Raw genomic sequence first — 12457 nt, forward strand, 5'->3', positions numbered from 1 at the left:
GGGAGCAGAACTGCGAGTTCACTGGACCTGTGGTTCTGTGTTACGTGCAAATAGCCTTATTTTGAACTTGTGTTCAGATGTCTGTACGTTCATATATGCTTTTTGTGTCAATGACAGTACTTGTATTCAGTTTAAAAGTCAACCTGGATACAGGCACACTAATTCAGGGAACAATTCAGGATATAGATAGAGTGTGTATGCTGTACCTGTATTCAACATAACATGTGAATAGCACCGCATAAAGAATATACAAGTCTTGAACATAATGTGTAGAGCTAAAGTGCAAAGCCTTTACCACTTCGGATGAACCTGTGAAGTTTCGGGGGTTATTTCTCTCAGATCTGTTTGCCTTTTATTTGCTTAAAAGGGAGACAGTTAGAGGAACCTCATATTATTCTGAAAGGGTGTGTATTGGATGAGAATTCTTCTGAGATGTTTGTCTAGAAATTAGCTTAATCTTTTTGGGCTAGCTTCAGCTGGAAACTTAACAAACAGAGCATATTTTCTTATGAGATATCCTGCATCTCAGCTTTGGCACCCAAAAGGAAAGCTTTGCTCAACAGCCTGCTATGTAAGATTTGAGTACTTTGCAGAACTGACCTGAACTTTTTAAACAAATGAACTACTTTGTGGGGTTTTTTTTTTTTTTTTTAAGAGGCAAATATTTCATACAACAATTACAAAAACAAAACAACTCTGAGTAGTCTTCTTTGGCTTCAGTTCCATTCTTCACAAAACCAAAGCGCAGAGGAAGGGCAGAGATTGTCAATGTGGGCGGTCAGCCTCCCTAAGGAGGCTTAGGCATTTGCAAGAGGAGGTCCAAGATTTTCCATGCCTTCTCTCAACTTATTTTTTTGTGAATATCTCTAAGTGGCAGAATGCCCAACTCACACCCTTTCAATCTGCACAACATTTGCAGTTTGTCCCCTCCCAGTTGTGGGGGGGAAATACCACAGAGACTACTTTATATTTGTGGTGTTCCATAAAGCTTGGCATAGCATACGTGGTTCTTCCTCCTGCACTTTTATTCTCACAACAGCCCTCCAGGTCAGGACGAAAGAGAGTGTCAACTTTGTGCTTTTGGGGGAGTACCCTGAAGACCGTAAAGGATTCTGCAAGCTGATAGATTGTTTTTAATTTCCTTTGATTTACCTTTTCCATACAACATTGGACAGAAGAATACAGATGTGGCAAAAGATTTGCTCATCAGAAATTTGAAATTGTCAGTTTGATATTCCTACAAATGTTTTACCTAGTTCAACTTTCGGTTATGTCTGGTGCAATCCACAGCTAGCTTCATACAACACCTGGAAAATCCAGCTTCTGTGAACCACCAGTTCCTGGCAAGTGTACACTCTGGGTGAGAGCCACAATTTCCAGCCCCAACATGTTGTGTGAGCCCAACAAGGTTGAGTTGCTGAGCTGCTCTTCTCTCCATCGAGAACAACAACAAAATATTTATATACCGCTTTTCAACAAAAGTTTCCAAAGCGGTTTACATAGAATAACAAACAAACAAACAAATAAAATCTTGGTTACAGATGTCAGGTGTTGGAAGGATGTGTGGCTTAGCAACCCAACGTTGGCAGGTTTGCACAACACACCAGGCCTACAACTTGCAGCTTGTGCCAGGAGCATTCACTCCTCAGGAACCAGCAGTTCACAGCAGCCATTTTTACTGTGTATCATGTAAAGCCACCTTACATATGAGCCACCCCAGTTATCCTGATAAACATCATTGATCTTCTAAATATTTCTTTTTAATTTCCCTTGAAATCCCTGCAGATCACCTGGGCAGAACCCTCCAATTTCACATCCAGTAGTTGCTAAAATAAAATTCAGTGACAGTAGCCTGAATCGCACAATTGCCCAGCTAAAGATAGTTGATCTGTGGTGGAAGGTGTGAGGCATACATGCATAAATGTAGTGAGTCTTATACAACTTATCATTTCAGTCTTTATGCTACTTGAAACATAGAGTTGTGTCCCGAATATGTGCCAAAGTTAATATTCAAGGAGGATATTATGGCACAAACAAAATGGAATTTCGATGAAACATCCATTGCTTGATTCACACACTATTCTCCCTCCTTTCCATTTTATGAGAGGGAAAACTGCAAAAATTGGCCATATGGGCCGCCTCCTGGTATATTCAACTCACACCCCTTCCCCCCAATGGGAAGGAGTTTGCCCACTCCTACACAGAACAATTTACGTTTGTGTGTGTGTGAACAGAACTGGCACAGTGACACCACTTGGGTACCCTTAATCCTAGCTGTAATCTGATTAACAATTTTTATACATCCTCTGCCAAAATATGTCTGCATAATGGCACAGGGTTGCAATGGCCTACACCAATTTGAAATGACAAATGTCACCATTATCTTTAAAGTGCTGCTTTCTGGAATGCTCTCATTTGGAACAGCTTGTACTTTAATGATATATTTGGGACACATTTTTTTCAGCTGATGCTGAACTAACCCAATAATGTGGGAGATAAATACATTGCCTCTACTGAATGAGAAAAAACTTGGGAAAAGTATTTTCCCCAGCAAAACAGATCTTCAAAAATAATGACCTTGTGAATTTAGGCATGTCATGAAGGCAATGTAGTAGCATGAACAAAGTGGAAATTATGATTTTTTTCTGTAAATATGCATTTAAGAATATGTAACCCATTTTTAATATTTTTTTCTTTCCAAATAGATTTTCTGGCCAGCATCAACAAACAAAGTTGAAGAGTGCAAAATGGCTGGCAAAGATCCTACAGTAAGTATTTGTTTCCATTATTTTAATTAAATATTTGGCCCGTGGCCACTGAGATGGAGCACCTTGGGTGCAGCCAAAAGCAATGCGGAAAAGGCATATTTTCTTTTAATACCCTGCAGGCCAAATGATACTGCAAAATTCTGAAATAAACAAGACGTTTACACAGCCTGCATCTCTCCACTGATATCTGGAAAAATGAGCACACTGCATATGTTCATGACTCAATTTTTAAAAAATAAAACCTATTTCTCGCTTACCTTGTTTCTGGTGAGGGATATCATTAATAATCTTGCTCTGCATATCTCCTGGAGAATATACTGCAGACTACTGAGCTAATGCTAATGTAAGTGCCTGGAAGGACTTCCAGACAGTATATGTGGCCTTTTGTATGGGTGAAAAAAAATCCATGTACATTCCAACAGCACTTACTGCTGATCATAAAGACTCTTTTATTGGTTCTATAAAGCAACATTTTGAGCAGATGCCTGAAAAAGAGCAGAACTTCCTTTAAGCAGGTAAATGTGGCACTACTATTATTGGAGTTAAAACGTGAATCCGGCAAAAGAACCATCTGGTGAGCCAATTACCTACTAAACCCATGCTCAAATTGAGACTTTCTTGGTCAAGCCAACAAACAGCTCATTTAACTGTAGTGATTTTAATAACTTGTACATCACCTTGAGCACTTCTTGGAAGGACAACTAAGAAATTATATCAGTAACAATATTAATAGTATGTGGTTTCAGTAAACCAACAGAGATCCTGCTTTAGGGGCTATGACCTCCAGATGCTAAAACGATGGTGACAAAAATGCTGGGCCTCGTGAGGGCATTTCCTGGCCAAGGAGATCTGCCAAGCAATCTCTTATGTTGTTTTTCAATGACTGTCTGAAACATTTTTCTTTGGGAAGACATTTGAAGGTCTTAGCTGAATGCTAAGTTAATCCTCTTACAGTTGTTTTAGTATGTCTGCAGACTACTTTTGTCTGTTTGTGTAATGAAATGGTTTTATATTGACGTTATTGTTACTTACATAGTTAATAAGTTACCTTGAAGTAAGAAGACTAAAAACTAACCATTTATTGGTGTCAGGGGTTCACTTCTTTAGCCAAACTGGCCAGTTTTCCAGCTCCAGAGCAAAGGGATTATGGGATACATCCATACAGCAGCACAGAAAGTGGTCCTCTGTCCATTCTTGGAATGTATAAGCATTGGTATATCTTACATTATTTTTGCCAGTATTTTATATAGTAATCTTAATGACCAATTTGTAATCTTAATTAACTAATGACAGTATTGTATCATGTTGTGATAACTTCAGTTGGTCATGGAGATATAATTAAAAGGCATATAACTGAATACATCAAGCATACTTTGCAAGTTCATCTTATCTTAATCAACATTTCTCAAGGGAAGAACATATTGCATCTACTGGTGCATAATAGAGCATTTCCCATTAAGATGTCACCAGTAATGGATTTAAGTGATTTCTGTTTAATTAAATTAGAGTAAAAAATGGAAGCATAGGGAGTGTTTCCTTTCCAAGATGACTATAATGATCAAATATATAACACATACAAAGCTGAGTATCTCCACAATGCAAAATGACATTCACTTCTTATATTAAAAATTGTTTATTTGGATCTAGCAGAGTACTATGTATCATCAAAGGCAATCTGTGCAAAATTGAAAACAATAGATGGCTGTAATCCTAAGTAAACCTAGTTAGGATAAAGCTCTATTGTACTTCCAGTAAACATAATTTCAGGGGCATAGCTGCAGTTGAATGGGGTGGGGGGGGCAGCAAATGTCTCTGGGCCCTGAGGGGCTACAGGCTGAGGGACAGCTTGGTCTTCACTCTCTTCCCTGTGCTTCTCTGAAGAACACCTGGTTTTATGAAAGGTAGTGTAGAAACTGAACAATAAATAAATAAATGTCCACTTTCTGTCCCAGCACCCACTTGAACCTTGCTATACCCCTTCATAAATGGAGGCGATGCTAGGTACTTATTTAAAAGCATAAAAATCCATCTTGCCAAATCTGTACTTCTGTGGTTGAACATTAGGAGATGCTTCCCAATGGTAAGAGCAGTTTGAAAATGGAACTAATCACCCAGCACATTGGTGGGCTCTCCCTTACTGCAAGTCTTTAAGAAGAGTCTGGTCAAGTTTCTGTTAGGGATGCTCCTGCTTTTTTGCATGAAGCAGGGGATTGGATTAGGTGCCCCCACCCCCCATATTCTATTATAAAGGAGCCAGCGTAGTATAGTGGTTAGAGTGCTGGACTAGGACTGGGGAGAACTGAGTTCAAATCCCCATTCAGCCATGAGACTAGCTGGGTGACTCTGGGCCAGTCAATTCTCCCTCAGCTTAAGTGACTCTGGGCCAGTCAATTCTCCCTCAGCTTAACCTACTTCACAGGGTTGTTGTGGAGAGAAACATAAGTATGTAGTACACCGCTCTGGGCTCCTTGGAGGAAGAGTGGGATATAAAATGTAAATAACAACAACAACAACAACAACAACAACTGTAGTCAAGAAGAAAGAAAACAAGTCAAAATAATCGACATAGCAATACCAGGCAATAGCAGAATAGAAGAAAAAGAAATAGAAAAAAATAACAAAATACAAAGATCTACAAATTGAAATTGAAAGGCTGTGGCAGAAAAAGACCAAAATAATCCCAGTGGTAATTGGTGCCCTAGGTGCAATTCCAAAACAACTTGAAGAGCACCTCAGCACCATAGGGGCCAATTACAAAAAGCAACTTTACCGGGAACAGCCTATATGCTGTGACGATATCTATAATAACAGCAACAACATTGATAATAAAATTCAGCCATCCCAGGTCCTTGGGAAGGACTTGATGTCTGGTTAAAACAAACCAGTCAATAACACCTGTCTGACTGTGTAAATAAATAAATAAATAAATAATAGGAAGAAGAATTACCACCAACTGAAGAAGTTGCTCAGGCACAGGTGGAGAAGGTGTTGGAAACAGAGGATGTCACTGTTGCTGAACTATTTCAAAATCAAAACCAGGCAACCTCCCCTTTGCCTTCACCTCAAAAACCAAATGCCATTTAACAGAAAAGCAACAAGAACTGAAGCAAAAAAAACCCTGAGCACATGAACCAAACAACCACCAGGGTTCGACTTCCAGCTCTAAAAACAGTTGCCAAAAAAAAACTTGCTCAGGCATTAAAAGATGTCAATGCTGCACTTGTAGAAATAACAACCAATAATTTGCAAGAAACAAACCAATTAATGTACAGTGCAGCAACAATAACAACACAAGAGCTTGGATATAAGATCAGTGGACCTGTAAAAAAAAAAAGAAAGTAGTATGTCACCTAAATGGAAGATTAGATTAGAAAATAAAATCGCCTGGTTTAGATCGGATGCTAGTAAATTGAAAGATATGAAAGACAAGAAGCTGAAGAATAAAAACACCAAACAGTATCTGATCCAAAAATACCACCTAGATTCAAGGAAAATTAGAGAAGTCCTGGAAATAATAAAGCAGCAAATAACAGCAGTGTCAAAGAAGATTAGCAGATATGAAGCCAGAATTACACAACACAGGCAGAACCTCCAATTCCAGTCAAATCAGAAACGTTTCTACCAAAGCATAGAAGGAGAAACTGCAAAAAAGGTAGAAACACCAAATAAAGAAGAAACAGTGCAATTCTGGGGAAATTATGGGACAATCCAATAGATTATAATAAAAAAGCAGGCTGGATGAAAGGGGTCAAAAAATGTAACCAACAAATGCAAGATCTAATAATAAACACCAGAATTAATAAGTGAAAGAGCAAAGAAAATTAAAAATTGGACTGTTCAGGCGACGATGAACTGCATGGCTTTTGGCTTAAACACCTAACAAGCCTTCATAAACAACTATCAAAACAGTTCAATCACATTTTGCAAGGAGGTGATATTGAACAATGGCTAACAACTGGAAGAACTCATCTCATAATGAAAGACCCAGCAAAAAGTGCAGTTCCAAGTAATTACAGACCGATAACCTGCCTGCCAACCATGTTCAAATTATTAACTGGAATAATAGCAGATGAAGTAATGCAACACTTATTAACTAACAAACAGCTTCCAGTTGAACAGAAAGGAAATTGTCCGAACACCAGAAGCACAAAAGACCAGCTGCTGATTGACAAAATGATTTTAGAAAATTTCAAGAGAAGAAAAACCAATCTAAGTGTTGCATGCATCGACTGCAAGAAAGCCTTCAACTCATTGCCTCACACATGGATACTAAAATGTTTAGAAACAACTGGTGTCCGCAAAAACATTGAGATATTTCTTTAAAAATCAATAAGCATGTGGATTACACAGTTAACAATCAACGGCGAGACACTTGGACAGGTTAGCATTAGAAGAGGTATTTTCCAAGGGGACTCCCTATCCCCTCTGTTGTTTGTAATCGCCATGACTCCACTTTCACAAATACTAAACAAAACAGGCCTCGGATACCAATCATCTAAAACATCAAGTAAAATAAACCATCTGCTGTACATGGACAGTCTGAAGCTGTATGGAAAGTCCCGGTCAGAAATCGAATCACTGCTAAACACTGTCCGTATATTCAGTAGCGATATAGCAATGGAGTTTGGACTAGACAAGTGTGCTGCATTAATAATGAACAGAGGAAAAATAAGAAAAACAGAAGGAATCAAACTGCCCAATGGAAGCAAGATCAAGAACCTGGAAGAGAAAGAACATTACAAATACTTGGGCATTCTCCAGGCGGATAACATCGCACACACTGAAGTTAAAAGAAAAATTGGAAGTGAATACATCAGGAGAGTTAGAAAAATCCTCAAGTCCAAACTCAATGGAGGGAACACCATACAAGCCATAAACACCTGGGCTATATATACCTGTTATCAGATACACTGCAGGAATAATAGACTGGACCCAGGCAGAGCTAGAGATGCTAGATCGTAAGATCAGGAAAATCATGACCATCAATCATGCTCTGCACCCCTGCAGTGATGTCGATAGGCTCTACCTCCCTTGCAGCTCAGGGGGAAGAGGAATGCTGCAAGTCCATCAAACAGTAGAGGAGGAGAAAAGAGGCCTTGAAGAATATATCAAGGACAGTGAAGAAGATGCACTTAAAATGGTCAATAACAAGAAACTATTCAACACCAATGAAACAAAGCAGGCCTACAAGAAAGAACAAGTCAAGAACTGAGCAGAAAAATGGAAAAATAAGCCACTGCATGGTCAATATTTGCACAATATAAGTGGAAAATCAGACATCACCAAGACCTTGCAATGGCTTAAGAATGGCAACTTGAAGAAAGAAACAGAGGGTTTAATAATGGCTGCACAAGAACAGGCACTAAGAACAAATGTAATAAGAGCAAAAGTAGAAAAGTCAACAACAAACAGCAAGTGCCGCCTTTGTAAAGAAACAGATGAAACAGTGGACCACCTAATCAGCTGTTATCAAAAGATCGCACAGACTGACTACAAACAAAGGCATGACAAGGTAGCAGGGATGATACACTGGAACATGTGCAAAAAATACAAGCTACCAGTAGCCAAAAGTGGATGGGACCATAAAATTGAAAAAGTGGTAGAAAATGAAGATGAAAAAATATTATGGGACTTCCCACTACAAACAGACAAACATCTGCCACACAATACACCAGATATAACTGTAGTTGAGAAGAAAGATAAACAAGTTAAAATAATCGACATAGCAATACCAGGGGATAGCACAATAGAAGAAAAAGAAATAGAAAAAAATCACAAAATACAAAGATCTACAAATTGAAATTATAAGGCTGTGGCAGAAAAAGACCAAAATAATCCCAGTGGTAATTGGCACCCTAGGTACTATTCCAAAAGACCTTGAAGAGCACCTCAACACCATAGGGGCCACAGAAATCACCATCAGCCAATTACAAAAAGCAGCTTTACTGGGAACAGCCTATATTCTGCGACGATATCTATAATAACAGCAACAAAATTGACAACAAAATTCAGCTCCTTGGGATTGCAGGTCCTTGGGAAGGACTCGATGTCTGGAAAAAACAAACCAGTCAATAATACCTGTCTGACTGTGTAAACAAGATGATGATGATGATGATTGATTATAGTGTTTAATTACATTTCCTGATAGGTTAAAAAGTACAGATGGAGGGAAGATAATTCACTTAACCTAGTTCCATGAGATCCTCATCATGCAATGACTCCATCACTACCTCAGCAGGAAAGGTCCTCAGCAGCCCCTCAGATTTCTCATAGGGGATTGTGTCATATTTTAAGGGAAACAAAATGTATTGACATTTACATAAGCAGCCAAATCACTTGTTTAATAGTCATAAAGTTAAAGGTAAAGTAAAGGTAAAGGTAAAGTTGTGCCGTCAAGTTGGTGTCAACTCATGGCAAACACAGAGTCCTGTGGTTGTCTATGGTAGAATACAGGAGGGGCTTACCATTGCCTCCTCCCACGCAGTATGAAATGATGCCTTTCAGTATCTTCCTATATCGCTGTTGCCTGATATAGGTGTTTCCCATAGTCTGGGAAACATACCAGTGGGGATTTGGCCTCTGGCTTGCTAGTCAAGTCATTTCCCTGCTGCATCATAGGAAGGACCTAAAAACATTTTAGTTCAGGAAGTAAGTTCCAATGCCTGTGTTTCTTTTTAATGTGCTAAAGTTTTCAAAAGATTACTTTGCTGGTTCACAAAATCTTCCCTAGACTTTTTTTTCTGGAATGAAGAGCTGATATTTACCACTTGATGTTGCATTCTAATGTTTCTGTGAAATCTGTTTTATGTAATACCACCCCTAAGCATGTAAGGTAAATTGAAATTAATAAGTTAAAAACACTTCATGATGACTTTACCACATCAAAAGAGAACAAGCTGAGCCTTGGAGAGCAAGGGAAAAGGGGATGCTTGGTACCAGTTCCCTCCTACGCATACCTGGGACTGCCTGAAAATTAAGTTGTGTAACTTTTCGCATTAGGTTGCCCAAAGGAGAGCATGAAAGCACAATAAATGTCAAATGTTTCCTTGATAGAGCTATTATTTAGAAATAAAACTGTTTTCCAGCTGATTTCTGCAAAATCTCCAAAGTGATAAAGCACACATTGAAACCCGCTGCAGATACTAAAGCACATGTGCCCCACAACACTGATTCTGATCTTCATGTTATGACTGTGTTTTTGAATGGAAAACATAACAGCACAAGCTGATGCATGCTTACTCAGGAGTAAATCTTATGGTGTTCAAAGGTCCCTGCTTCCTGGCAAGTGTGTTTAGGATTACATGCAATAATGCATAATGATATTTTATACTTTGAGCACATTTGTAATGTAGATCTATGGGTCCAGTGGACACCCCGCCTCCTGCTTGCATTTGAATGTAATGGACAGGAGGGTCTCAGCAGTCAGGGAGACTGCAGAGATGAGAGAGAACTGGCTGCATGGGCTTACACCTTGACTGATGGACAGTCAGTCATAGCAGACATGTAGCCTGTATTTGCATGTCTTTATATTTCATGATGCTGGTGATATGATGAGCACATTCATGGGTAGGTACATGGGAATGTACCTGGGATACATTCTAATTGTATGGACCTAATCCCTTAATACAGGTTGGGCTATGGATTAAAAAAAATAAACTGTTAAGTGACCAAAATGTTTTTCGATGTGTTCTCTTCATACAGATGTAACCCCCTCCATACATTCAGAATTTGCCACACACCAAGTGGTGCCCTGCTTCCATAGTGGTATAGGAGCATTAGTGCTCCATTTTGACACCCATTCATTAGGGATGTGCACGGAACTGGTTCGGAGACCCTTCATGGTTCCACTGGTTCAAAGGCGGCAGGGGTGCCGCTTTAATGGTGGGGGAGGGTGCCACTTCTCCCTTACTGGCATGCTTTGTTTAGAAAGCTAATTGGGGAGGCAGCATACCTCCCTGCAGCCCCACTGGCTGGATATGAAGTCCGCACCGGCACATGCGCCAGCACGTGCAGGTGCATTGGGGACTTCTGGCAATATCCGACCAATAGAGGCAATGGGGCGGCAGGGAGGTACACTGCCACCCCAATTAGCTTTCTAAACAAAGGGTGTTGGCGAGGGGAAAGCGGTGGGAGGGGTAAGTGCACCCTCCCCCGCTCTTAAAGCGGCACCCCCACTGCCTTCGAACCACCCCACCACGGTTCCGTGCACATCCCTACTGTTCATGTAGAGGCTTAGGTCACACAATCCCTTCCCATTCTTTGAAGAGGAGAAATTGTGCAAGTGCATCATACACATGCACATCTCATTGGGCACCCATGTCTATCATGATGATCCAAAGAGCCTCTTGTGCCAAGGGAAGGCATATCTGCTCATGCCAAGGGGGATCTAATTCTGCCATTTCCTACTTCCCCAAATACAACTCTCCACACTTTCTTGTGCCATTGGTATGATCTCTTGCTCCTCAGGAGAAGTTTTTTGTGGGTTGCAAGGGGCTGCAGTGTGAAGGGGGGGCAAGAAAGCCCATACACATCAGTGAATCTCCACCTGTGGTTCTTTGGAACCAAACCAATATGGCTGATGTCATCTGATATGTAATTCCCTCTGAATCTAAGTCTGTCTGGATTGGCTGAAAGCTTGTCATGTATTGTGTTTTAAACTTCTTGGGAAAGGGAATTGATACACGTAACACTTTGGAATACACTGAGTTGTTCTTGGAATTTGCATCAGGGAGTCAGATCTGACTGGTACGTGTTGGAAACAGAATGGACATGGACCCTTAGATGCACAGCTTTCTTGTGGTGCAAACATTTCTGAGCTTTATAAAACAAAGCCAGTACACTGAAATGTTCACCAAAATCTATTGGATAAAATACTTTTGACCACTCATCAAACAGGGCTCCTAATGGAGAAGTATCATGCAATCTGTGTAGTACCACCAATCACCCCTTTATGTCATGTAAACACATGTCATAGTAAATTGACTGTTATATGGAATGGGATGTTATGCAGTGACAGTTTATCTGCACACAAATCCCAACAACTTTAGTGGGTGCTGTGCATGAAGGCAGAACCAGGTCTTCCATAACATCACATCTGGATAGGAAACATCTGTGTGTATAGTGCACCAGCAGGAACTACTCTATGTCCAGAGGGGTAAATTGAACAAAAGGTTGCACGAATGGCAGGAGCTAGAAAAAGAAGAACATAGAACAGCCCAGAGCACATGTTTACATTTTCTGTAGGAGTGTGGCTTTGAAAACTATGCCACATGTTGAAAGCATGGCTAAATGCTTCATGTCCACTGAGGCTTAAGCTCCGAGCATGTCAGACTTTCATTTTGTTGGCAGAAGCTGTCTAGACAAGAAAGGAGCTATGAACATTTTGTTGACTGCCTTTACCCTTAAAACGAGGGCAATGCTGAGAATAGGAAGGTAAAGGCTGATGAAGGATTTTCTTTAGAGGATATCATAATTATTGTAAGTAATTATTTACAATAGTTGTACTCTACTTTTTGACTATAATGGTTCTTCTCATAATGTACAAGTCTTGTTGTTCAAGGGCTTCATAGCCACACCGCATGATAAGAGCCTAGCAGAGAATCCATCCCTGGCTAAATCAATTATAATGGTCAGACTTCATGAAAATTATACCACAAGTCCAAAAATTTAGAAAGTGACACACAAACTTC

At 39.9% G+C, this 12457-nt stretch overlaps 1 protein-coding gene across 6 annotated transcripts in view; it reads left to right on the forward strand.

The window, feature by feature from the left end:
• Positions 1-12457, forward strand: part of SEMA3C (semaphorin 3C) — a 221838-nt gene that overhangs the window by 122418 nt on the left and 86963 nt on the right. For all 6 annotated transcript variants that reach the window (XM_053256864.1, XM_053256862.1, XM_053256863.1 and 3 more), the window contains one exon: positions 2706-2768. In XM_053256864.1, coding sequence (XP_053112839.1) covers positions 2706-2768 — 63 coding nt within the window. The remainder of the gene's footprint in view (positions 1-2705; positions 2769-12457) is intronic.

This window comes from Hemicordylus capensis, chromosome 5 (assembly GCF_027244095.1).
Source record: "Hemicordylus capensis ecotype Gifberg chromosome 5, rHemCap1.1.pri, whole genome shotgun sequence".
In the NCBI taxonomy this organism is placed as follows: domain Eukaryota; kingdom Metazoa; phylum Chordata; class Lepidosauria; order Squamata; family Cordylidae; genus Hemicordylus; species Hemicordylus capensis.